We start from the raw sequence: 27,636 nt of genomic DNA, 5'->3' as shown, positions 1-27,636 counted from the left end.
ATTTTGACCAACCGTGACTTATAACAAGTAAAACAAGTTGCTTAGGATAAGAGCGTCTGCCAAATACATAAACATAGCCCAAGTAGAAACATTACAGCTGAGCAAATGACTTATGGTTGAGGACAACCCAGAGCCGGCCCAAGGCATACGCCAACTATGCGATCGCTTAGGGCCCCCACGCCACCAGGGGGCCCCGAGAGCAATTTTGAATTTAACTGTGATTACAACTTTATTTTTCTGTAAGATAATGTGAATGTCATTTGATTCTATTTTGTATTTTGAACATTTTACACACCATTGCACATCTGAAAGAAATTAAACTATTTAACGTGTTTACTATAAATGCAGTCTCCAGCCTGCTGATGTTACTTTCAAATAGTTAGATTAATGAGCCATACTTATACATCACTCTTTATGTAGAAGTTAATTAAACCATATTTATGAGTTTGCTATCCCTTTAAGGTTAAAAACAAGAATGACACCTGTATAATGTAAGAGGATTACAAATAATGCTAATGATTGTGAGTCCGTTACACACATAACAGTGTAGCCTATGGAATAATGAGGCATCTGGAGCTGAGGTGATGGTAGGGGGGCCCTAAATGAAATTCTGCTTAAGGCCCCATAAAGGCTTGGGCCGGCCCTGGGACAACCCTAACACCAGTGCTAACAACTGAATGTCAGATGTCATACTGAACTGACATCAAAATAAAAAATTGAAAGTTCAAGTTTTGTTTAGTGCATTTTGATTAGCTGTTAGCACTGTTATAGACTGCTTGTCTCTTTCAGCCATCTATCTCAATGTGAGTGAGATCCAAACAGGCTGAGGAAGTGTTGCCAGCAGGTCAGCAGGTCCATCAAAATTCAGGATGGGTGGGCCCCAGATGTGTTCCAGGTATCTAAACCACCTGAGCAAGAAGGACAAGTGTAAGGGGTAGCTCCATTATACAGGTTGATAGAGGTACGTCATGTGCATTGACCAACGCTTAATCCTGCACCTGCCTTAAGGCATCCTTCCCATGCAGCCAAACCAACTTCATTTTGCCAAGCTTTAACATAGATAAATATGGCTTGTGGGTGGTAAACAGATGCATACCAGTGTCAGTCAGTCACAGTCAATGCCCCAACAGAAAACAAGTCCCACTCTTCACTCCTCAGCTTCTGCTACAGCATTACCTGAGGCATCCACTAATGCCAGCCCTTGTCCTGGCATGGTAAGGAAGTCCACCAGGGAGACGGCTGGTAAACTCTCCAATTCTCACCATTTACCAGTTCGCAGATGGGGCAACAACTTTCCAACTACTACATTCAAGTAATTCCGTTCCAGTTCCTGCATTCTAATTTGCTGGCACTGATATAAGCAAGACCAGCGAGCTGTCTTCACACTGCTCGATCCTCCGGTGCCTTGTGCTTAATTGCATGGCATAAGAATTTTTTATTTTTTTTTCATGGGATTCCAGCTTTCTGTTAAGAATCGGACGTGTGCCGGTTCTTACAGCTGTCCTTTGTAATCACTGGAATGACATCAGCCATATTGCAACTGCTGTTTTGTTCTGCTTTGTTTTGTCCTAGTTCTTTTTTTTTTTTAGTACGTAAGTTTGGTCTTTGTTCCCTAAGCAAGTGCACATTGTTGTGATACAAGGTGGTAAGAGTTTTGAGTTTTTGTACAAGTGTTCCAGGAGTGAGCTTGATTAAGATCGCTTAGACTTTGGAGAGTTGGCGCCAGATTCTCACCTGTCTTTTGTGGCCCCAAAAAGCGGTGTTTGGATATTTCCTTTTGTTTCTAACACTTCTTTCTTACGTTTGTTTTTGTTTGTGGGTTGCGTTGCTGGTGAGGTGAGGTGAGGTCCTAACCCTGGTAGATTTTACTCCACTGCTTATAGTCACAGTTATCCTCCCTGGGCATTCATTTCTCCCTCTAAATGTATTGCTCATATCCAACTTTTTTTTTTTTTTTTTTTTTTTCTTGTCCTGTGAGGGAAAGCGAAGGAGAGAAAAAAAGAACAGAAACATGAAGAGACAAAAAAAAAACAATGAAAAATCCGACAACCAACTGCCACACCTGTAAAAACAAACTGAAGACGATTCACGGCTTTTGTGGGGAATCCAACCTTGGAAGCACCAGGAGCACCTGTAAGCAGACAAGCAGAGAACAAACACACACACAAAGAAAAAAACACAAGCAGCAGCAATCTCATATGATACACAGGTGACCTTAAACCACAGGACAGCACAACAACTGCTGAGTGAGCATGCAGCTGGGCTAATGAATGTGTGTGTGTGTGTGTGAGTGTGCATGAACATGCAATACACATAGATGGTCCCGCTTAAATATCAGTGCATAGTGTCACAATCCCCCCCAGCAATCAGAAGCAGGCCGAGAGGGCCCCCAGACCCAGGCCACCAACTCCCCCCAAGGAGCAGAGAACCCGGGAAGCACACCATAGGGCAGAGAGACAGGAAGCAAGGAGCAGAGAGAGGGGGAAGACATGCAGCAAAGGGCCACCCGGTGTGGGACTTGAACTGGGGCCAGCTGCAGCGAGGACTGTAGCCTCTGTACATGGGGCGCCTGCTCAACCCACTACGCCACCGACCGTCCCAATACTGGTGGGAAACTTAACAGGAAGTGAAATAAGGATGACACAATAGTTAACAAAATGAAAAAGGAAATTAATTGAGTCCAGAAAATGTCTATGATCTGCGAGCTTGACAGATGGTGTTTTTCCAGGTGTGCAGGTTGAAATTTCCATAGGCAGTAATACAGAGCACATGCACACTTTTAAACTAAGTGCTGATAACAGTCCGGATTGCTAAACCTCTGTCCAGTTTTACTTCTGAGATACTCTCTGAGATATTCTCTAGGGTGCTCTTTTTTATACCCAATCATGTCACTGACCAGTTTGTATCAACATGTTCCTCAAGCTGCTTCTTTTTGGTACAGCTTACTTTCTCAGATGCTTTTCAAGAAACAGTATTTTGTACCACTTTCATCATTTGATATGTTTTCTATTTTCTTCTCTTAATAAAATTTTGGTTTATGAGATTTGTTGATGTTTTGTTTTTATTCACATTGCATACAGTGTCACAGCCTTTGGGGTCATAAAAGATTGAAAAGAAATGAAGCCCTTAGATACCCCACAATTTATGTTGTTGTCATTTCTGTAAGCAATTTAAAGTGATATAATAGACCGTTTAGGTTGTGATCTATTGTATTATAAAACTTAAAGAAAAAAATATTGGTACTCTTTCATCGTCATCATTGAACTACTTTTCAATAAATGCCACTTTTTAAAGCTTTAACAACCACAGAGGACTTGTTTGTTTTATTTCTACTTTTATTGTCATCATTCAGATATCAAACCACAGTGATTTCTAATAGAATAATAAAGATGAAGATTGATAAATAATTTCAAATTAAAAATAAATCAATGATTAAATCAACAATCCCATTCAACACATACTACAATCTAAATCTAAATTACTCATCGCCCACGTTTCATGTTAAGAACTTAAAGGGATAGTTTGGGATATTTGACATGAATCTGTATGGCATCACCATAACCAGTGTCGTGCATTCAAACTGACTTACCCCCGACAGTGTCCTGTGAGCCGAGTTCTTGTCCAGTGTTGGTCAAGGCGAAAGTAGTCCGGCTTGTTTGCTGGGGTCAAGAAATTAGCGCGTTTTTCTTCCCAAAACAGTACGTGTGCTAAAGAGTGATTTATTTCATCACAAAAACCGAAGCCGGCAAAAGTCACTCCTCCTTATCACTTGGGCCCTATACTGTCTCTCATTGTGTATCAGTGCGCACGTCATTCTGACCGCGAGCTGTGCGCACGAGTCTTTCTGTTCTTTGGCAGTGCTCAACACTTACTCTGCAGACAACTGGCCATCGGGTCCAGCTGGTCTGGGACGCCTCTTCCAGTTGATCTTGGGAACATGGAAAAAAGTTCTCAAGACGCCTGCATTCAGGAGTGCAGGGAAGTCACCGTTATTTGTGATGCAGGCAGCAGCTGTCCCGCCGACATCCTCATCTATGGAAAGGTTTTGTATCTGGGGCATAACTAAATCCCACTCGTGGCAGCAGTAACATTCCACCTCTGTCTGCATTACTTCGCACTTCAAACAAGTGCACCAGGATTTGTCGGCCACCCTGGGTATCGCAGCTCCAGCAGTGGCTCCAGCTTCTGTTTCCATCACTTCTCTGTCCACCCTCTCTCTTTCTGCCCGATCTAAGTCCATTTGGCGAACTTCCTCCTCAGGATAAACGGGTTCATAAAGATACCCCCTTGGCTCTGAACGGAAGTCAATATGTTCCTCGTCGCTCTCGTAGTCAGACATCTTCCCGAGCAGTAAACAAAGTGAATCGACTCGTGCGCACAGCTCGCGGTCAGAATGACGTGCGCACTGATACACAATGAGAGACAGTAGGGCCCAAGTGATAACGAGGAGTGACTTTTGCCGGCTTCGGTTTTTGTGATGAAATAAATCACTCTTTAGCACACGTACTGTTTTGGGAAGAAAAACGCGCTAATTTCTTGACCCCAGCAAACAAGCCGGACTACTTTCGCCTTGACCAACACTGGACAAGAACTCGGCTCACAGGACACTGTCGGGGGTAAGTCAGTTTGAATGCACGACACTGGTTATGGTGATGCCATACAGATTCATGTCAAATATCCCGAACTATCCCTTTAAACAGTCACATGGTCAATGTCTGAATCAAAACATATTTGCATCCCTACTAATACAATGATTACATGCAATTAAAATGGTGTTCTTGGATTCAGGTTGTTTTTTACAACAGTTATTAGCAACATATATACCCTGTTGTTACCCATCTGGATGATGCAACTCAACAGCACCAACAACCTCAAATATGAGCACAAAGTTAAAGCATTAAAAGTCTCTCAAACTGATTCAATAAAAACAATACATCATCTTCCTTTACAAAAACATGTAAGAGGAACTTCTTGATTGTTACATGTGCAAAACAACCGATGACTTTCTTAAGCTTCAGAAAACTAATTATTTTATTTATATGAGATAGTTTACAACCGCTGGGATAGGCTCCAGCCCCCCCCCCCCCCGCGACCCGACCGACGGATTCAGCGGGTACAGAAAATGGATGGATGAATGGTAGATAGTTTACAATGGGGCTGTTGCGTTGGACTACATCAGTGTAATCTACATGTTAATAGCAAACTGAATTTAAACAGCATGTAGATGTTACCATTCAGTAAATCCCCATCTAAGATGATAACCTGAACCCCAGGACTGTGATGCCAAGGCAAAGAAGAACAGACTGAACAAGTCTGGTAGACAAAGATGGAACATCTGTTGTCGTTGGATCCGGAGGGCTGATGGTGGTCTGAGCTAGTGTGACATTTGTGCGGACAGAAAATCTACAGGTTCCCACATTACCCACCTCATCCACAACCACCAGCTGCACATCAGGCGAGCAGCAGGAACCGGTGTAGGACACCAAAGTAATGTTCTTGCTGCCAGCTGCCATGCTGGTGTTCAAGATGCCGTTGCCTTCTCTGAGGCTGATGCGATTGACGCCTGTCCCTTCAGCCCCATCAGTAACCTGGACAAAGAGCTCCCACATCGACTGGCTGCAGTTGTCGGAGCAGTTGGACTGCAGGCTGAGCAGCTGACACTCTGGCTGGGTGAAATCAATCACCTATGAGAGAGTGAAAATGTAAAAACAAGAGCGTGTCATCCACTAAGCCCTTCTTAAATAGACACATAAATCAAGGATTCGAATGAGGCATTACCGTTGGGAGGACGGTGAGTCGCAGCACAGCATAGTTGGTGTCTGCGGCTCCTGGAGCCGTAGCCTCAATGGTCAGTGTGACACCGGTACCAGATGGAGTGTTAAGAGGTGCTGTGAGATTCACTGTACCATTAGCACTGCCTCCAGTGTCCAGGGATACAGAGGATGGGAAGGTTAAATTAAAGCCTTGGTCATTGGCAGCCTGGATGGTGAAGGTTCCCCCTGCTCCACTTGTCATCACAGAGAAGTGAACTGAACGGGGTGTTCCTGGCTCTAAGATGATGTCTGAATCCTCCTAACAACAGAAGGAAAAAGACCATTATAAGACCAATGCAGTTTAATTGATCTTAAAGGTAATTTTTTTGCATTTGCTTACAGCTGTAACAGTGAGAGTAGAAGCATTCAGGCTGATGGTTGACTGCCTTTGGAAGATCCCAGAGGATGCTATGGAGGCACTGTTGTTGTTCTGTCCCTTCACAAGTATCACAAACTCAGCTGATGGTATCCTGTCAAACCGGACAAAGAATTCACCTCCGCCCTGAGCCTCCACGCTGCCGTTAACCTGCCCTGATCCTGATGACTCAACCAGAGTGACCTCTGTCACTGTGGCAGAGTCACTCCCAGTGAGTGTCACCATCAGGCTACCATTACCACCTTTGGAGAAAAGAAAATTCACTCAGATATGCTGACACTGAAACACTTACTTTATAAAATTACAAAATTGCGCTTCCTTTACCAGCTGTTGCCCGATTGTCTACGAGATTAAACCCTCCTAAGGGACCCTGTGACTCCTTCAAAAAGTCAAACAGGAAGTCGATCGGACTCTCACCTGCAAATAGATAAGTTGCAAAAAAAGAAATCAACCAAGGTGGCCATTTATTCAAGAGCTTCCAAGCATGTACTTTACTCGTTTCCTTGATCATATTTGCATATTTGTCAATATTATGTAATTTAAGATATAGAAGATAAAGAATATCTAATAATAAGATTTTTTTTTCATTATTCAACCATGTAATCCCATAGGGACTCACCTACAACCTTCAGGCTGTAGGGATTTGTTGACACCATTCTCATTTCCCACACTCCCGCTTTTGTTTGCAGCCGCAGAGTCTGAAAGTTTCCTACTGACTGGGAGGTAATGATTGATGATCCAGATGTGTTGGTGCTACTTTGAGGCACGCCTAAAATAAAAGCCAAGAAATAAAATGAGCCGACTGAATTTGGGTTTAAAGTTGGTAAAACAAACAGAAAAAACACACAATGAGTAAATCACTTCTGATCAAACAATCAGTTAATACACACCACAACTATTACAGACACAATCACCTGAGGGATCGATGAGTGTAAAATTAACAGATCTTCCAGTGATATAAATGGTCAAGTTTCTGACTGACTCGTCAACAGTGAAGGGGAAATTTTCAGCCTTTCCGGGGCTCCTGGATACTTGCAAAAGGGTCACCTATGATATCAAACATAGCTTTGTGTGTAAATTCATTAAATCCAAAAAATAAAATAAATGGATTAATAACAATGGAGAAAAATGTAATAGCCAGTGAGAGCAGTTATACCAGGGAGGAGCTGGAGGACTCTTGAATTATGCTGGTGGCCTCCAGCAGCTGATCTTTTGTGACTTCAATAGCCTGACCACCAGAGGCCTGAGCCAGATCTCTGTACAGCTGGGTATCTGATCTTGCCATTCGGCGGCTTTGCTGTTGTTGATATTTGTCAGCTTGTCTTCGACGGCGAAATCCTAAAACATTAGTAATCATGAAGTTCACCTGAAATGAGAGGAGGCAAACAGGAAAATCAGCCATGAAGCCTGCTTACACCCAAGTTTCAAGTTAACCAATTCATAAGTGTCTTTAATGGCTGTCTGTTTCAATAATTGAACATAAGCAAATTAAATTTAATTCAATTGAACTGAACTTAATTGAATGGAAAAACGATTCATCAATGTGCACCCACTTCAATTTCAATTCAATTCAGTTTTATTTATATAGCACCAAATTACAACAAATGTCATCTCACTTAAGATGGAGATCCCCTGCTCTTGAGACCTTTGAAACTTGAAAATGTAATGACAGTGACCCTGTTCTGTTACCCACCTGAAGACATGTTTAGGAATGTGTTGAGGTCTGAAGTGAAGGTAGAGATTTATATTATCAAAGTAAATGAAGCTGACCAGAAAAAAAATGTTTTGGGTTCTTAATGCCTCCAGTGACATCAAATTTGAGATAAATGTAAGAATGATTGTGTTTTGCCTAGCTTCCTAGCTTTTCCTTATTTGAGGTTGTACTTTACCACTGATTTGGTCCGTTCTATGAGAGCAATCACTGTGTTTCTCAGGTAGGCATCTTTAGCAGGTGCATCCGTAAAGAGGAAGATCTCAGAATTAGGTGGCGCGCCAATCAAAGCCAACTACGAAGATAAGGCAGAAAGAAGACTTTAGTTTGAGCTTTTTTTCCTATCATGACTTGTATAGTACCAATATGAAGTAAACTAAAACCAGCACCTGAAGTCCTGAGAGACTCAATTTTGCTGCATCTCCACCACCAGATGGAGCCAGTGAATCAATATGATTCTTGAAAACTTTTGGGTCTGTAGTCTTCATCAGTGGCCCAAAACCTGTGATTCAAAACAAAACAAAAAAATATAAAAAATAAAAAATCCATATATATATGTATAAATATATATTCTGTTCTCTGTTTCTCTCTGATTTTTACTTTGTGATTTTGATGCATTTGTTTTTATTTGAACAATCACCTGACAAAGCACATTGATATTTGCTGATTTGTTTCCATTTATGATTGCTCAATAGGTAAACACAGAGTAAATTTAAATATTGAGGGCACAAACAAGAACACAAGACCTTTAGACCAAAACATAAAGTTCAGTCTGAAACATTCATAAATTTACCTGGATCACTGAAAGGCACAAGAATGTAAGATGAGGGCTCATCGTCTGTTCCAACTTTTCTGTCGATTATAGACGATGTGACGGCTCTTACTGCTGCAATGTCATCTCCCATACTTCCTGTTGTGTCGACCACGAAACAAAGAGCTTTACTTGATTCTTTGTTGATTCCCATCATCCTGAGATATGAAAAGAGAAAAGTACAAATTGAATAAACTTTTTTTTAAGTTCTATTAATCCTCTTATTTTAGAAAAACTTAAACATGCAAAATGACGTTCATACTGAAGAAATTGTCTGTCCCCGGCAGCCCCTCGAATGTCCTCCAGCAGCTCACTGGTTGCAGCTACAGCCAGACGAGCTGCTTCATTGTGGAGATGTCCATGGTTGGATGTGAAGCTGTCTTTGTTGATCCCACCTCTGGGCTCAGTCTTACGTGTTTTATCAAAGCTATTTCCATGGCTGCATTTTCCTGTTTGTTAATCAATTTATTTTTACATACTGTAAATATCCACTATTACACAATTTTCTTTCTAAGTTCAGCTAACATTCTGAACTAAATTCTGAATTAAAGAAGCTTAGCTGCAGGTACTGAAGATAAACGAAGGCAGGTAAGTTTAGGAGGGTCTAAGGTGAAGAGAGTGGCAATTCAGTTTGTTCAAGAGGGGGAGAAAGTTGGTAAGACAATAAGGAGGAAAGGCAGCAAGGATGGAAAGTTAGGATATGTCCAGTGGAAGTAGAATGTAGAGGATTTGTTGCAAAGTCTGTTGTCTCATTGTTGAGGGAGTTGGGTGTAAGTGGACAGAGTGTGAGGAAAATAGTGAAGGAAATGTCAGATGAGGCAGTAAAGTCCAGTCAGTGGATTTGGATTAGAAGAGCCTTTTGAAACCAGGTCTTTATAGGGATTATAGGGAATTATTCACTGAGTCTGGTCCAGTTTTTTCTTTAGCACAAGTTTATTGTGTTTACCTTGAATAACCCACAACATTAACAATGCCAGTCCAATGTTTTAGAGGTTCTGATAAATCACTCATTTATGATCAGCCTGCATTCCAGTTTAATTTTAAACATTAAAGATTCAATATAATGTCAGATTGTATGTGTTGTAATGTTTACCTCTGGGTTCTCTGGGGGGAAACAAGTGCAAAATGCCCTGAAGATAGTATCTTATCCTGTAGAATATCCTCTTAAATGTTATTCTGGTTTTGTCTGCAGAATCAACATTACATTCAACTTTATTGTCACTATACAGTGAAGGTGCAGTTGCATGCACTGTGGTTTAGCTTCTGATCAGCAAAGAATGGCAATGTGCAAAAACAGGAAAGAAAGAAAGAAAGGTAATTTTGCCCGTTGACCCAAACACACCACAAACAACTGATCTTTTTACCTGCTATTTTTCCAATGCTTTTGCCTGCTCTGATCAGATTGGAGTTTGGGAGTTTGTTTCCCATTTCCACCCAGTTACTGTGACTGTAGAAATCCTCCAGGTTTCAAAGGGGAAACAGGGAAGGGAGACAAAAAAATGTTTAGATAAAATTTTGTACCACTGTCGCTTAACTGACTAAATCAACTGTTAACTTCCATGTAGGGTAATTATTTAATTAGAATTCACAGTTACTATAAATACAGTTGTACATCCACAGTCAATTTAAAGCAACTAATTACAGTACAATCTTTCTAAATCTTAGTAGCAGCTCCATTATGACGTGAGGAAAATGTGTTCACCGAGTGTGTCTTATATATTTTTTTTAAATTTTCATTTCAAGTAGTAAGCTAATATGTACAGTAACTTTTCTCACATAAATAAATTGGCTAATACTTGTGCTGTACCCATCCAGCACATTAACAGCAATTCAATGCTATTTGGAAGTTTAGACCCTTTCTAACAGTGTCCACTGTTAACCTATTATATTTTTCTTCACAAATAAATCTGGTGAGGAAAAGGTTGAATAACTTTCTCATAAATGGAAGGGAACTGCAAAGCCAACTGATAAGTTGTCAAATGTGGCCCATCTTTGATATTAGGTTATGATTAACCATGTGTTTCATCCTTGTTGGATCGAGACTGCATACGGTTTCAGAAACACTTACTCAGAATGGTAATGTGTTGTGAGACTTTAAGAAACTGTCAGAAATACCTGTAAGGTGTGGAGAATTCCTCCCAGAGTTTCTCTTGCTGAAAAAATGTCTTGTCGCTTGTTGGCAGCCTTTATGGCTTCTAAGCCATCTTTGATGAGCTTCTTTCCTTCTGCAAACCGCTCATCGTCAAAGTGATATGGTGGGCTGAATAGGCGACGGGTGTCTATTCTCTTGTTCTCTTTTTGGATATGGTTGATGGCTTTTCGGAAACTCGTGGCTGATTTTGGGGCTTCACATGCTGCAGCGACTGTCGTAGAAGTAAAAGGCTGGGGCTACACACAGGTATATATACACACACATAAACACACACATAGTCTAATATTACAGCAGAAATTACATTTATTCATATTACAATGTAGAGGGAAAAAAACAGTATAATTGGGTTAATGTAATTCTTACAGGGAAAGTGAAGTCCTTGCCCTCAGCCAGGGCCACAGCACGACACACCTGTACCGTGACATTTAATATGGCTCTCTCAGTGATAACTTGATGATTCAAAGAGTCTCCATTTGATATACTAAAGACACGAACTATGGTCTGCAGAAGCAGGAGAGCCAGCAAAGCCAACCCAGGCATCACTGGATGACCTGTCACAGAGAGTGAGGGAGAACAAACTGAAGAATAAAACCTCTTATTTTTTTAAATACAAACATGTTTCGACAAGAGTTGGTTCGCTGTGTAAAAAATCAATAAAAACCATAACGTCACAATATTGGACCCCCATCCTCTTTGAACAAATCCCTATGCCATGTTTGTGAACTAAGGATAACTGTTAAATTTCACTGTGGGTCACATGTCTGCACTTCCTGACCAGTTTAGACCAGTTTAGGCTGTTTTACTGCGCAGCCAGGCTGTTGTTGTATATACAGAACGTGGTTTGGCGTTAGCTGACTGAAACGAGTAATGCCTTCACTTGAACAGATTACATATGTGTAAAATATCAATGCTGCTGGAGTTTAGAAAGTGAAAGCCTAAATAATTTTTGATCAATTTCAAGTTAAATGTATTCCATAACCCCACAATATTTGTTTTAACAGGAAAAGTGAATTTAGTATATTGTATTAAAGTATTGTTTTGTGACACTAAATTAATAGATTAAAAAAATTTTGAATTTCTAGATTATTATGAGGATGTATCTTTGAATTTTATTAATTTGGTTTGGGATTTAAAACATGGCATACCTGTACCACCCAAAGACTCGGCTGAAAGGAGCAGAAAGCACAAACATCATTCATTAATATTCATTTTAGATTCATAGTTCAACAATATGTACATAACAGTATAACACAGTGATAATAAATAAACAGTGATAAACAGTGTCCACATGTAAAACTAAAATGTTCAGATTTAAAATCTCTACATGAAAAAAACGAGTACCTGCACCTTTGGTCTCTGCCCTGTCCTCTCCTCAGTGTTGTTGTTTCATGGAACACTTTCTATTTGTAATGCCAGTGGGGTCGGGAGGAGTTTTAACGGCGCTCAACTTGTTTCACATGGACTGTTATCATAACACTTGTGATTTGAATGTGTGGAAAACCAAAGGAGCCTGAACATCGCGCCAAAAATGCATTGTTCCCTAGTCTAAAAACAAGCCATGTTATTAAATGTCACAGTAAAAGCTATATGCATTCATTTGACGCTATTAACTTTAATTGCATTTTTGGTAAAATAACGCAGTTTCAAAGGCTGCTTTGTCAAGTTATACTTAAAAGTTATCATAAAGGAAATGCTGTATTTTCTTGCACACAGAAAAAAAGACATTATGTCTTAATCATAAATTGAAAGATTTACTTCGTATAGATAACATTTTCTTAAGAATGTCCCATTATTTTGGAAGATCTAAAATGTATCTGTAATGGTCAGAAAATTTGCAATTAAGGGGGAAATATTTTTAAATGTTGACAAAGACTGTCTTTTTTTTTCCTATTTCTTTTGTCTCATAAAATTAATTTTTGGCATTTGATCATACAATTGATCTCATCTTTGTCATTATGTTTCAACAAGCCATCAAAAGATTGTCACAATTATTATCCGGTGAACTTGAGAAAACTTTTCTGCTCTCCATTAGTGAGGCCTCTCTTTGACCCGACATACAAAAGTTAGTCCTAATGAGAAAGACGTGAAAACACGGTAATCTCTACACTTTACATGTGTTTCAGTAATTACAATAATATTTAAAAAAAAAATCTATTTTGATTTGGGTCCAATTGAAGTTTTCTAAAATGTACATACCACTTCCTGGTAGTGATCGGATCCACTGATCCACTCGGGTACCACTGAGGTTCAGCCCAAGGATGCAAACATATGTTATCAGAAATAAAACACATATCTTTTTTTGCTGTGCTAATGTCTCAGGAGGCACTTATAACCGAAACTGCATGACAGCAATGTTTTGATACCCTCATGTCGATGTTTTGTTTATCATTTATTTTGACCAACCGTGACTTATAACAAGTAAAACAAGTTGCTTAGGATAAGAGCGTCTGCCAAATACATGAACATAGCCCAAGTAGAAACATTACAGCTGAGCAAATGACTTATGGTTGAGGACAACCCAGAGCCGGCCCAAGGCATACGCCAACTATGCGATCGCTTAGGGCCCCCACGCCACCAGGGGGCCCCGAGAGCAATTTTGAATTTAACTTTGATTACAACTTTATTTTTCTGTAAGATAATGTGAATGTCATTTGATTCTATTTTGTATTTTGAACATTTTGCACACCATTGCACATCTGAAAGAAATTAAACTATTTAACGTGTTTACTATAAATGCAGTCTCCAGCCTGCTGATGTTACTTTCAAATAGTTAGATTAATGAGCCATACTTATACATCACTCTTTATGTAGAAGTTAATATTTATGAGTTTGCTATCCCTTTAAGGTTAAAAACAAGAATGACACCTGTATAATGTAAGAGGATTACAAATAATGCTAATGATTGTGGGTCCGTTACACTCATAACAGTGTAGCCTATGGAATAATGAGGCATCTGGAGCTGAGGTGATGGTAGGGGGGCCCTAAATGAAATTCTGCTTAAGGCCCCATAAAGGCTTGGGCCGGCCCTGGGACAACCCTAACACCAGTGCTAACAACTGAATGTCAGATGTCATACTGAACTGACATCTCAAAATAAAAAATTGAAAGTTCAAGTTTTGTTTAGTGCATTTTGATTAGCTGTTAGCACTGTTATAGACTGCTTGTCTCTTTCAGCCATCTATCTCAATGTGAGTGAGATCCAAACAGGCTGAGGAAGTGTTGCCAGCAGGTCCATCAAAATTCAGGATGGGTGGGCCCCAGACGTGTTCCAGGTATCTAAACCACTTGAGCAAGAAGGACAAGTGTAAGGGGTAGCTCCATTATACAGGTTGATAGAGGTACGTCATGTGCATTGACCAACGCTTAATCCTGCACCTGCCTTAAGGCATCCTTCCCATGCAGCCAAACCAACTTCATTTTGCCAAGCTTTAACATAGATAAATATGGCTTGTGGGTGGTAAACAGATGCATACCAGTGTCAGTCAGTCACAGTCAATGCCCCAACAGAAAACAAGTCCCACTCTTCACTCCTCAGCTTCTGCTACAGCATTACCTGAAGCATCCATTAATGCCAGCCCTTGTCCTGGCATGGTAAGGAAGTCCAGCAGGGAGACGGTTGGTAAACTCTCCAATTCTCACCATTTACCAGTTCGCAGATGGGGCAACAACTTTCCAACTACTACGTTCAAGTAATTCCGTTCCAGTTCCTGCATTCTAATTTGCTGGCACTGATATAAGCAAGACCAGCGAGCTGTCTTCACACTGCTCGATCCTCCGGTGCCTTGTGCTTAATTGCATGGCATAAGAATCTTTTTTTTTTTTTTTTTTTTATGGGATTCCAACTTTCTGTTAAGAATCGGACGTGTGCCGGTTCTTACAGCTGTCCTTTGTAATCACTGGAATGACATAAGCCATATTGCAACTGCTGTTTTGTTCTGCTTTGTTTTGTCCTTGTTCTTTTTTTTTTTTAGTACGTAAGTTTGGTCTTTGTTCCCTAAGCAAGTGCACATTGTTGTGATACAAGGTGGTAAGAGTTTTGAGTTTTTGTACAAGTGTTCCAGGAGTGAGCTTGATTAAGATCGCTTAGACTTTGGAGAGTTGGCGCCAGGTTCTCACCTGTCTTTTGTGGCCCCAAATGCGGTGTTTGGATATTTCCTTTTGTTTCTAACACTTCTTTCTTACGTTTGTTTTTGTTTGTGGGTTGCGTTGCTGGTGAGGTGAGGTGAGGCCCTAACCCTGGTAGATTTTACTCCACTGCTTATAGTCGCAGTTATCCTCCCTGGGCATTCATTTCTCCCTCTAAATGTATTGCTCATATCCAACTTTTTTTTTTTTTTTTTTTTTTTTCCTTGTCCTGTACAGCATTATGTCAGCAGAACTGTAATCTGAATACCGTTTATGCTAAACACATTTGCTATGCCAAGGGAAGCTTTATGAATGTAAAGCTCCCATTGACGCCCATCCACTCCTCATTTTTATTTATTTATTTTTGTTACAATATTTAACATGATATGATAATAGTGCCAAACCGGACCGGGGGACAGAGAGAGAGGGAAAGCGAAGGAGAGAAAAAAAGAACAGAAACATGAAGAGACAAAAAAAAAACAATGAAAAATCCGACAACCAACTGCTACACCTGTAAAAACAAACTGAAGACGATTCACGGCTTTTGTGGGGAATCCAACCTTGGAAGCACCAGGAGCACCTGTAAGCAGACAAGCAGAGAACAAACACACACACAAAGAAAAAAACACAAGCAGCAGCAATCTCATATGATACACAGGTGACCTTAAACCACAGGACAGCACAACAACTGCTGAGTGAGCATGCAGCTGGGCTAATGAATGTGTGTGTATGTGTGTGTGTGTGAGTGTACATGAACATGCAATACACATAGATGGTCCCGCTTAAATATCAGTGCATAGTGTCACAATCCCCCCCAGCAATCAGAAGCAGGCCGAGAGGGCCCCCAGACCCAGGCCACCAACTCCCCCCAAGGAGCAGAGAACCCGGGAAGCACACCATAGGGCAGAGAGACAGGAAGCAAGGAGCAGAGAGAGGGGGAAGACATGCAGCAAAGGGCCACCCGGTGTGGGACTTGAACTGGGGCCAGCTGCAGCGAGGACTGTAGCCTCTGTACATGGGGCGCCTGCTCAACCCACTACTTCACCGACCACCCCAATACTGGTGGGAAACTTAACAGGAAGTGAAATAAGGATGACACAATAGTTAACAAAATAAAAAAGGAAATTAATTGAGTCCAGAAAATGTCTATGATCTGCGAGCTTGACAGATGGTGTTTTTCCAGGTGTGCAGGTTGAAATTTCCATAGGCAGTAATACAGAGCACATGCACACTTTTAAACTAAGTGCTGATAACAGTCCGGATTGCTAAACCTCTGTCCAGTTTTACTTCTGAGATACTCTCTGAGATATTCTCTAGGGTGCTCTTTTTTATACCCAATCATGTCACTGACCAGTTTGTATCAACATGTTCCTCAAGCTGCTTCTTTTTGGTACAGCTTACTTTCTCAGATGCTTTTCAAGAAACAGTATTTTGTACCACTTTCATCATTTGATATGTTTTCTATTTTCTTCTCTTAATAAAATTTTGGTTTATGAGATTTGTTGATGTTTTGTTTTTATTCACATTGCATACAGTGTCACAGCCTTTGGGGTCATAAAAGATTGAAAAGAAATGAAGCCCTTAGATACCCCACAATTTATGTTGTTGTCATTTCTGTAAGCAATTTAAAGTGATATAATAGACCGTTTAGGTTGTGATCTATTGTATTATAAAACTTAAAGAAAAAAATATTGATACTCTTTCATCGTCATCATTGAACTACTTTTCAATAAATGCCACTTTTTAAAGCTTTAACAACCACAGAGGACTTGTTTGTTTTATTTCTACTTTTATTGTCATCCTTCAGATATCAAACCACAGTGATTTCTAATAGAATAATAAAGATGAAGATTGATAAATAATTTCAAATTAAAAATAAATCAATGATTAAATCAACAATCCCATTCAACACATACTACAATCTAAATTTAAATTACTCATCGCCCACGTTTCATGTTAAGAACTTAAACAGTCACATGGTCAATGTCTGAATCAAAACATATTTGCATCCCTACTAATACAATGATTACATGCAATTAAAATGGTGTTCTTGGATTCAGGTTGTTTTTTACAACAGTTATTAGCAACATATATACCCTGTTGTTACCCATCTGGATGATGCAACTCAACAGCACCAACAACCTCAAATATGAGCACAAAGTTAAAGCATTAAAAGTCTCTCAAACTGATTCAATAAAAACAATACATCATCTTCCTTTACAAAAACATGTAAGAGGAACTTCTTGATTGTTACATGTGCAAAATAACCGATGACTTTCTTAAGCTTCAGAAAACTAATTATTTTATTTATATGAGATAGTTTACAACCGCTGGGATAGGCTCCAGCCCCCCCCCCCGCGACCGACCGACGGATTCAGCGGGTATAGAAAATGGATGGATGAATGGTAGATAGTTTACAATGGGGCTGTTGCGTTGGACTACATCAGTGTAATCTACATGTTAATAGCAAACTGAATTTAAACAGCATGTAGATGTTACCTTTCAGTAAATCCCCATCTAAGATGATAACCTGAACCCCAGGACTGTGATGCCAAGACAAAGAAGAACAGACTGAACAAGTCTGGTAGACAAAGATGGAACATCTGTTGTCGTTGGATCCGGAGGGCTGATGGTGGTCTCAGCTAGTGTGACATTTGTGCGGACAGAAAATCTACAGGTTCCCACATTACCCACCTCATCCACAACCACCAGCTGCACATCAGGCGAGCAGCAGGAACCGGTGTAGGACACCAAAGTAATGTTCTTGCTGCCAGCTGCCATGCTGGTGTTCAAGATGCCGTTGCCTTCTCTGAGGCTGATGCGATTGACGCCTGTCCCTTCAGCCCCATCAGTAACCTGGACAAAGAGCTCCCACATCGACTGGCTGCAGTTGTCGGAGCAGTTGGACTGCAGGCTGAGCAGCTGACACTCTGGCTGAGTGAAATCAGTCACCTATGAGAGAGTGAAAATGTAAAAACAAGAGCATGTCATCCACTAAGCCCTTCTTAAATAGACACATAAATCAAGGATTCGAATGAGGCATTACCGTTGGGAGGACGGTGAGTCGCAGCACAGCATAGTTGGTGTCTGCGGCTCCTGGAGCCGTAGCCTCAATGGTCAGTGTGACACCGGTACCAGATGGAGTGTTAAGAGGTGCTGTGAGATTCACTATACCATTAGCACTGCCTCCAGTGTCCAGGGATACAGAGGATGGGAAGGTTAAATTAAAGCCTTGGTCATTGGCAGCCTGGATGGTGAAGGTTCCCCCTGCTCCACTTGTCATCACAGAGAAGTGAACTGAACGGGGTGTTCCTGGCTCTAAGATGATGTCTGAATCCTCCTAACAACAGAAGGAAAAAGACCATTATAAGACCAGTGCAGTTTAATTGATCTTAAAGGTAATTTTTTTGCATTTGCTTACAGCTGTAACAGTGAGAGTAGAAGCTCTCAGGCTGATGGTTGACTGCCTTTGGAAGATCCCAGAGGATGCTCTGGAGGCACTGTTGTTGTTCTGTCCCTTCACAAGTACCACAAACTCAGCTGATGGTATCCTGTCAAACCGGACAAAGAATTCTCCTCCGCCCTGAGCCTCCACGCTGCCGTTAACCTGCCCTGATCCTGATGATTCAACCAGAGTGACCTCTGTCACTGTGGCAGAGTCACTCCCAGTGAGTGTCACCATCAGGCTACCATTACCACCTTTGGAGAAAAGAAAATGCACTCAGATATGCTGACACTGATACACTTACTTTATAAAATCACAAAATTGCGCTTCCTTTACCAGCTGTTGGCCGATTGTCTACAAGATCAAACCCTCCTAAGGGACCCTGTGACTCCTTCAAAAAGTCAAACAGGAAGTTGATTGGACTCTCACCTGCAAATAGAAAAGTTGCAAAGAAAGAAATCAACCATGGTGGCCATTTATTCAAGAGCTTCCAAGCATGTACTTTACTCGTTTCCATGATCATATTTGCATATTTGTCAATATTATGTAATTTAAGATATAGAAGATAAAGAATATCTAATAATAAGGTTTTTTTTTTTTTATTATTCAACCATGTAATCCCAGAGGACTCACCTACAACCTTCAGGCTGTAGGGATTTGTTGACCCCATTCTCATTTCCCACACTCCCGCTTTTGTTTGCAGCCGCAGAGTCTGAAAGTTTCCTACTGACTGGGAGGTAATGATTGATGATCCAGATGTGTTGGTGCTACTTTGAGGCACGCCTAAAATCAAAGCCAAGAAATAAAATGAGCCGACTGAATTTGGGTTTAAAGTTGGTAAAACAAACAGAAAAAACACACAATGAGTAAATCACTTCTGATCAAACAATCAGTTAATACAGACCACAACTATTACAGACACAATCACCTGAGGGATTGATGAGTGTAAAATTAACAGATCTTCCAGTGATATAAATGGTCAAGTTTCTGACTGACTCGTCAACAGTGAAGGGGAAATTTTCAGCCTTTCCGGGGCTCCTGGATACTTGCAAAAGGGTCACCTATGATATCAAACATAGCTTTGTGTGTAAATTTATTAAATCCAAAAAAGAAAATAAATGGATTAATAACAATGAAGAAAAATGTAATAGCCAGTGAGAGCAGTTATACCAGGGAGGAGCTGGAGGACTCTTGAATTATGCTGGTGGCCTCCAGCAACTGATCTTTTGTGACTTCAATAGCCTGACCACCAGAGGCCTGAGCCAGATCTCTGTACAGCTGGGTATCTGATCTTGCCATTCGGGGGCTTTGCTGTTGTTGATCATTGTCAGCCTGTCTTCGACGGCGAAACCCTAAAATAGCAGTAATCATGAAGTTCACCTGAAATGAGAGGAGGCAAACAGGAAAATCAGCCATGAAGCCTGCTTACACCCAAGTTTCAAGTTAACCAATTCATAAGTGTCTTTAATGGCTGTCTGTTTCAATAATTGAACATAAGCAAATTAAATTTAATTCAATTGAACTGAACTTAATTGGATGGAGAAATTACTTATCAACGTGCAACCACTTAAGATGGAGATCCCCTGCTCTTGAGACCTTTGAAACTTGAAAATGTAATGACAGTGACCCTGTTCTGTTACCCACCTAAAGACATGCTTAGGAATGTGTTGAGGTCTGAAGTGAAGGTAGAGATTTATATTATCAAAGTAAATGAAGCTGACCAAAAAAAAATGTTTTGGGTTCTTACTGCCTCCAGTGACATCAAATTTGAGATAAATGTAAGAATGATTGGGTTTTGCCTTTTCCATAAAGTGCTAGTTTTTCCTTATTTGAGGTTGTACTTTACCACTGATTTGGTCCGTTCTATGAGTGCAATCACTGTGTTTCTCAGGTAGGCATCTTTAGCAGGTGCATCCGTAAAGAGGAAGATCTCAGAATTAGGTGGAGCGCCAGTCAAAGCCAACTACGAAGATAAGGCAGAAAGAAGACTTTAGTTTGAGCTTTTTTTCCTATCAGGACTTTTATAGTACCAATATTATGGGGGACATTTTGGGTCAAATTGATCGACATATATGTGAGTAATAATAATTATTTATATGAACGAATTAAAAATGTATATATAATTAATATAAATATAAAAATGTGACACAAATAAATGTATATATGTATATAAATATACATACATTTGTAAATATATTTTTGAGACTTTAAAATAAATATGCTTGACTTTGTGTGTGCAGTCTGGCAGTCTACATTTGTGGATCCATTGTTTGCATTTGTGGATCTATTTTTTGCTCTCGTGTCCATGGCGTAATTTTGACACACTCCTACTGTGCTGCAAGATGCACAAACAAATGCATGCCTATTTGAATGTGAACAGCGGCACAGCCCTCTATTCACGGAGCATCCACCAGATGGCAGTGTGCAAGGCAAAGGGCAATGGCAGTGCCTAGCAGTCCAAGACAGAGGCTTTGGATGATCAATATGGAGTCGACAAGTGGAACAACTGGATGGGTATGACTAGCAGTTTAATCATTTATGACTTTTCCTAAATCCCTTTGGCTAGGCAGAATGAAAGGTAAAATGTTTTCTGGCACAACTTAACATGCCAAAAGAAAAGCTTTTGGCAAGCCTCTACGATGATATAACGTACAGTCGACGCCATAAACAAGCGAAGTCATTCATTTACTTATTTAATTATTTACTCAATTATTTAGCCAGGTTTGTCACTTTACCATGATCTTGGCTAATGCTCGCAGATGTTAGACCCAAAAACCACTACTGTATTACAAATACTGTGATCTCCACCTATAACCCGAGATTTTTTTTCTCATGCTTTGAAACTTGCAGCTTATAACATAGTGCAGCTGATGTTCATTGTGTTATATTTGTTATCTAAATGTTCAGAACATATGATCAATGACGCTAGTCATAGCAGCTCCGCTAGCATCAATAGCTATTCTGTTGTCGGAATGCTTTCTCCCACTGACCTAGAACCTGAATCGGAATTTATCAAAGATTCTGTAGGTTCTATCTACTCTGATTCTATCTATGTCAATGCTAGCTCCAGACCAGTCTTAATGAAGAATACCCTGGACTAATAAGTTTAATATATTTTACCTTTCATTCTGCCTAGCCAAAGGGATTTAGGAAAAGTCATAAATGATTAAACTACTAGTCATACCCATCCAGTTGTTCCACTTGTCAACTCCATATTGATCATCCAAAGCCTCTGTCTTGGACTGCTAGGCACTGCCATTTCCCTTTGCCTTGGACACTGCCATCTGGTGGATGCTCCGTAAATAGAGGGCTGTGCCGCTGTTCACATTCAAATCGCCATGCATTTGTTTGTGCATCTTGCAGCACAGTAGGAGTGTGTCAAAATTACGCCATGGACACGAGAGCAAAAAATAGATCCACAAATGCAGACTGCACACACAAAGTCAAGCATATTTATTTTAAAATCTCGAAAATATATTTAAAAATGTATGTATATTTAATACATATATACATTTATTTGTGTGTCACATTTTTATATTTATATTAATTATATATACATTTATAAATTCGTTCATATTTATATTCATTTTTACTCACATATATGTCGATCAATTTGACCCAAAATTTCCCCCATCCAATATGAAGTAAACTCAAAAGCAGCACCTGAAGTCCTGAGAGACTCAATTCTGGTGTATCTCCACCACCAGATGGAACCAGTGAGTTAATTTGATTCTTGAAAACTTTTGGGTCTGTAGTCCTCATCAGTGGCCCAAAACCTGTGATTCAAAAGAAAACAAAAAAATATTTAAAAAAAAAATCCATATATATATATGTATAAATATATATTCTGTTCTCTATTCCTCTCTGATTTTTACTTTGTGATTTTGATGTATTTGTTTTTATTTGAACAATCACCTGACAAAGCACATTGATATTTGCTGATTTGTTTCCATTGGGATTGCTCAATAGGTAAACACAGAGTAAATTCAAACATTGAGGGCACAAACAAGAACACAAGACCTGTAGACCAAAACATAAAGCTCAGTCTGAAACATTCATAAATTTACCTGGATCGTTGAAAAGCACAAGAATGTAAGATGAGGGCTCATTGTCTGTTCCAACTTTTCTGTCGATTATAGACGATGTGACGGTTCTTACTGCTGCAATGTCATCTCCCATACTTCCTGTTGTGTCGACCACGAAACAAAGAGCTTTACTTGATCCTTTGTTGATTCCCATCATCCTGAGGTGTGAAAAGAGAAAAGTAGAGATTGAAAAACTTTTTTCAAATTTGCTTAATCCTCTTATTTTAGAATAACTTAAACATGCAAAATGACGTTCATACTGAAGAAATTGTCTGTCCCCGGCAGCCCCTCGAATGTCCTCCAGCAGCTCACTGGTTGCAGCTACAGCCAGACGAGCTGCTTCATTGTGGAGATATCCATGGACATTGGAGATTTTGTCTTTGTTGATCCCACCTCTGGGCTCAGTCTTACGTGTTGCATCAAAGAAATCTCCATGGCTGCATTTTCCTGTTTATCAGAATAGCAAATGTTAAATACAGTTTATCTATTTATCAATTTATTTTTACATAATATTTCCATCATTTCACAATTTTCTTTCTATGTGCAACTAACATTCTGCTGTGCAAATACAAGCCACAACATTAACAATGCCAGTCCAATGTTTTAGAGGTTCCCCATATGACCTATCAAAGTATGGCCATAGGCTCTCTGGAGGCGTCCTGTATTATCAGGTACCAAAATGTTGGCAGGAGGTTCTTATGCCTTAGATGCTGCACTTTAAGACCTACAGTAGATTAACCAGGATTGTTTCTCCAGCACAGTCCACACAACTAGACAGTAAATTCTGAACCATTTTTGCAGCAGAACAACACAAAAGGAAGATCGCTGCCATCACAGACTCCTGCTTCACCCCAATTTATTCATGAATGAGAAACATATGTAAAATGCTTTGTATAACCTAGAAAATGTTACAAAGGTTCTCTGTAAGTGTGGACCATTCACCATCACATCAGAGACACTGGTTTTTGCATCTTTTGCATGTAGAGTAACAGCCTGGATGGTCATTTCATTTTTGGAATGTAGAACCAGATGTCAATTTTTCCCCAAAAACAGCTGAAACATGACTATGTGGCCATAAAGGCATCACAGTTTCTCTTGCAGGGCCACCTGAGAGCTCATAGGGAATGCACATACAACAGTGGGTTTAGTCTGTGCCACAGATTCTGAATCTTTTTATAATCAATTTTTATATCTTATTGTTGATATACACATCTGTATTTTCCCCCATCATTCACAAACATAGTACTGCCCACACTTTTATCTGAGTACATATTGATATGGTAATAACTGCTAACCCAATCAGATGGGAAACTGTGCTGATTTTCTGACTTGTTAACTTTAAGTGGTAAACTTCTATTCTATTTCAGTTTTCAATGTTGTTTTATCAAAGTGTTCATTACTGCACAGACACTTTCAACACTTTTGTCTCTTTCATTTCTGTAAAAATGAGTAATGTAATGTCAAGATAATGGAGAAACGGTACTTATCAGTCTAAAATGACTGATTCATGATAGTTTTATTATTGGCGGTGTGGCTTTATTAAAGTTATAAAACCACACAAATGTATTTTTAATCCTGATAAATCACTCATTTATGATCAGCCTGCATTTCAGTTTAATTTTAAACATTAAAGATTCGTTATAATGTCAGATTGTATGTGTTGTAATGTTTACCTGGGAGTTTTACGGTGGAACGAAGTGAAAAATACCCTGAAGTGAGTATCCTTTCCTGTAGAATATCCTCTAAAATGTTGTTCGTACAGATGTCATCATCACAATTGCGACATGTTGCTCTGGTTTTGTCTGCAGAATCAACATTGTATTAAACTTTAGACAGTGAAGGTGCAGTTGCATGCACTGTGGTTTAGCTTCTAAACAGCAAAGAATGGCAATGTGCAAAAACAGGAAAGAAAGAAAAAGGTAATTTTGCCCGTTGACCCAAACACACCACAAACAACTGATCTTTTTACCTGCTATTTTTCCAATGCTTCTGCCTGCTCTGATCAGATTGGAGTTTGGGAGTTTGTTTCCCATTTCCACCCAGTTACTGTGACTGTAGAAATCCTTCAGGTTTCAAAGGGGAAACAGGGAAGGGAGACAAAAAAATGTTTAGATGTTTACAAAATTTTGTACCACTGTCGCTTAACTGACTAAATCAACTGTTAACTTCCATGTAGGGTAATTATTTAATTTGAATTCACAGTTACTATAAATACAGTTGTACATTCACAGTCAATTTAAAGCAACTAGTTTAATTAATTATCTTTATAATTTTAGTAGCAGCTCCGTTATGAGTTTGCTAGCCTGCTACCAACTTTCTATCTCTCGTATCTGGTGAGGAGAAGGTTGAATAACTTTCTCATAAATGGAAGGGAACTGCAGAGCCAGCTGATAAGTTGTCATATGTCGCCCATCTTTGATATTAGATTATGATTAACCATGTGTTTCATCCTTGTTGGATTGAGACTGCATACGGTTTCAGAAACACTTATTCAGAATGGTAATGTGTTGTGAGACTTTAAGAAACTGTCAGAAATACCTGTAAGGTGTGGAGAATTCCTCCCAGAGTTTCTCTTGCTGAAAAAAATTCTTGTCGCTTGTTGGCAGCCTTTATGGCTTCTAAGCCATCTTTGATGATCTTCTTTCCTTCTGCAAACAGCTCATTGTCAAAGTGATATGGTGGGTCCAATAGGCGACGTCTGTCTATTCTCTTGTTCTCTTCTTGGATTTCGTCGATGGCGTTTCGGAAACTCGTGGCTGACTTTGGGGCTTCACATGCAGCAGCAATGGACTCAGCAGTAAAAGGCTGAGGCTACACAAAGACAAAATTGTTGTATACACACACTTAAAATGATACATAAAATTACGCATTTAGCTGAAAAGAGAAAAAAACTCAGTTTCATGCGGTGAATAATATTCTTACAGGAAAATTGAAGTCCTTGCCCTCGGCCAGGGCCAGAGAACGGCACACCTGAGCTGTGACGTTCAAGATGGCTCTCTCAGTGATATCTTCATGGGTCAAAGAGTCTCCACCAAGATTAAATATACTAGATATACCAAAGCCATGAACTCTGGTCTGCAGAAGCAGGAGAGACAACAAAGCCAACCCACGCATCCCTGAACGACCTGTCAGAGACAGAATTCACACAAATATTACTATTTACTATTTTGATGATGAGTTTACTGTCCTATCTTCCAAAACTTCTATGGAGATCCAAACACACAAAACTAGTCTATACTGTCACAACTTAAATTCCTCTTAACAAGACAGTAGAAGTCCCATTAAAGCTGTGTTCACACCTGTAGTTCTTTTTTTTTTTGTCTAGACCACATCTGAAAAATGATACCTTGTTTCTCTTCAGTCAGTGACCTCTTTATATCTTCAGTGACATCTACGAACCTTCCCTTATTGAGAATCACTCTAGTTTGACTACATTCCAACCACCCAAATATGGAACAAAAGAGTAAGCAAGAATACAGGGGGTATGTATTAGTATTTCAACACATCTTTTTTTTAAGCGACTTGTTTCTTTTGAAACTCACATGTACTGTGTTAATTATTATGTACATTGCTTTATCTCCCATATGAAATTTATGAACAGTTTAAGTTGTGCTTTTGTAGTCTTGTGTGGCGAAGCAGCAAAGACAGTGACCTGCGCTTGACCCACAAGTGCACATTTTGCCCTCATGATGAGAGCCTTATGCCGTCTCTACAGCCACTGGATATAAGCCAAGTTTTACAAAAGTGCGTGTGCTTCTGTGTTGACTTTTGCAAAAAAAGAGCAAATCAAAATGTTGGACCTCATTGTGCAACAAGCTAAATGATTACTCAAACTGTGAAGTGAGGCGGAACTTACCGAAATACATTTGAGTGGAGAGGAATGTGTTTTTAGTTTGATGAAACAGGAAGTGATGTGGAGCAGGAGGGAATGGCACACTGGACTGGAGTTGCTGTACCTGTTAATCAAGAATGTTCATTCAGAGAACTATATCAATTTGTTGAAGTTGAGAAGTATTGCTTTTGTTGTGTATAATGTTTTTTTTAGATTAATGAATTACATGACCTATTTTTTAACACAAATGCAAAGTTGAATGCTTCATATAAATATCATACAACCTGGTGCCAAAAATGATGGGACGCTGTGCAAAATATAAACTAAGACATTACATTTTTTGGAAAAATCTCATAAAACAAAATTTTATTCACATTAGAACATAGAAAACACATCAAATGCTAAAACTAAGACCTTTTACTATGTCATTAAAAATAATAGCCCAACTTGAATCTTTTTTATGCCCAATCATGTTACTTGCTTATGAAATATCAGTTTATGAGATTTGCAAATCAATATATTCTATTTTTGTCTATAAGACAAATTAAATAAAGATAAATTATTTAAACAAAATTGCGAGTTTAATTGTTTACAGATTTGATAATTGGTCATTTAATTAAATTAACAATTTGTACATTTTTAAAAATTATGAGACAAGGAAAACATCAGTTGGCATTGCCTGTACCTTAGGTCGTGATGCTGTCCTGAAGATGTTTCTGTCATGATGACATTTTTCTTTTTATACTCTGCCAGCAACAGGGCGGTGTCTTGATGTTGACTTGTTTGACGAGATATTTAAACAAAACCAAAAAAAGGTGTCTGTTCACATCCTATGACAGTTTATGAGGAACTGAAAAGACAAGCTAGTATAATCAATTTACATGAAGAAAAATGTTACAACCATTAGATCTAAAAAAATAGTTCCTTATTGGATATTCTTATATTTTTATTACACAATGACTTAGTGTGGAAATACAACCAGTAAATAAACCCTGAAAGTTGATTTTTCAAGATGTACATGATGTTGGAACCGACATTTCTTACAGTAAAAACTAAAATCATCGACTAACGAAATGCAACAACACAGTTTCACTGATAAGCAGAAACCAGCTAAACCAGCTGAGTGAAGCTGACACCCCACCCACGTGAAAAATTCAAGCAAATAGATTGATCTGTTAGTGCTCCGTTTGTGCTGGTTTGTGCCGTTAAAATGTTCGTTTGTGCTGCTTTGGTTTCTGAAATATTAAAGATTATTTTTTAGGTCATCCAAAGGTCACCATCCCCCC

At 39.4% G+C, this 27,636-nt stretch overlaps 2 protein-coding genes across 4 annotated transcripts; both read right to left on the bottom strand.

The window, feature by feature from the left end:
• Window positions 1-4,644: 4,644 nt before the first annotated feature.
• LOC142402022 (von Willebrand factor A domain-containing protein 7-like) lies at window positions 4,645-12,290 on the bottom strand. Of its 3 annotated transcripts, none has more exons than XM_075487467.1 (17): window positions 12,205-12,290; window positions 12,009-12,029; window positions 11,227-11,414; window positions 10,827-11,099; window positions 10,076-10,169; window positions 9,805-9,897; window positions 8,974-9,160; window positions 8,694-8,869; window positions 8,290-8,402; window positions 8,079-8,195; window positions 7,346-7,555; window positions 7,104-7,236; window positions 6,809-6,958; window positions 6,514-6,606; window positions 6,154-6,431; window positions 5,779-6,072; window positions 4,645-5,684 (listed from the first exon to the last, which is right to left on the bottom strand). In XM_075487467.1, the coding sequence occupies exons 3-17, from the start codon at window positions 11,401-11,403 to the stop codon at window positions 5,250-5,252; spliced, it is 2,823 nt and encodes a 940-aa protein (XP_075343582.1). In that variant the 5' UTR covers window positions 11,404-11,414; window positions 12,009-12,029; window positions 12,205-12,290; the 3' UTR covers window positions 4,645-5,249. The 3 variants fall into 3 exon arrangements, with proteins under 3 accessions (XP_075343582.1, XP_075343583.1, XP_075343584.1); XM_075487468.1 differs by having other exon boundaries at window positions 12,211-12,287; XM_075487469.1 differs by lacking the exon at window positions 9,805-9,897.
• Window positions 12,291-16,757: 4,467 nt separating this feature from the next.
• Window positions 16,758-27,120, bottom strand: LOC142402021 (von Willebrand factor A domain-containing protein 7-like). Its single transcript, XM_075487466.1, has 17 exons — window positions 27,036-27,120; window positions 26,375-26,474; window positions 25,441-25,643; window positions 25,057-25,329; window positions 24,488-24,581; window positions 24,192-24,320; window positions 22,779-22,965; window positions 22,501-22,676; window positions 22,097-22,209; window positions 20,280-20,396; window positions 19,604-19,813; window positions 19,362-19,494; window positions 19,067-19,216; window positions 18,770-18,862; window positions 18,410-18,687; window positions 18,035-18,328; window positions 16,758-17,940 (listed from the first exon to the last, which is right to left on the bottom strand). Exons 2-17 carry the CDS (start codon window positions 26,382-26,384, stop codon window positions 17,506-17,508), a joined length of 2,895 nt encoding a protein of 964 aa, XP_075343581.1. The 5' UTR covers window positions 26,385-26,474; window positions 27,036-27,120; the 3' UTR covers window positions 16,758-17,505.
• Between the last annotated feature and the right edge of the window lie 516 nt (window positions 27,121-27,636).

Source organism: Odontesthes bonariensis, chromosome 16, assembly GCF_027942865.1.
Source record: "Odontesthes bonariensis isolate fOdoBon6 chromosome 16, fOdoBon6.hap1, whole genome shotgun sequence".
Taxonomy (NCBI): domain Eukaryota; kingdom Metazoa; phylum Chordata; class Actinopteri; order Atheriniformes; family Atherinopsidae; genus Odontesthes; species Odontesthes bonariensis.
Note: the sequence above shows the minus strand (reverse complement) of the source record. Positions and strands in the feature narration are given on the sequence as shown.

Bases quoted from the DNA above. Each gene is read 5' to 3' on its own strand.
- LOC142402022 (XM_075487467.1), bottom strand. From the start codon at position 11,403: ATGCCTGGGTTGGCTTTGCTGGCTCTCCTGCTTCTGCAGACCATAGTT. The intron at 8,196-8,289 runs GTGCTGGTTTTA...TTATCTTCGTAG, and splicing joins TGAGTCTCTCAGGACTTCAG to TTGGCTTTGATTGGCGCGCC. The intron at 6,959-7,103 runs GTGATTGTGTCT...CTTTTATTTTAG, and splicing joins TACACTCATCGATCCCTCAG to GCGTGCCTCAAAGTAGCACC.
- LOC142402021 (XM_075487466.1), bottom strand. The intron at 22,966-24,191 runs GTAAACATTACA...TCTGATAAACAG, and splicing joins TTCCACCGTAAAACTCCCAG to GAAAATGCAGCCATGGAGAT. The intron at 18,329-18,409 runs GTAAGCAAATGC...TTCTGTTGTTAG, and splicing joins CTACTCTCACTGTTACAGCT to GAGGATTCAGACATCATCTT.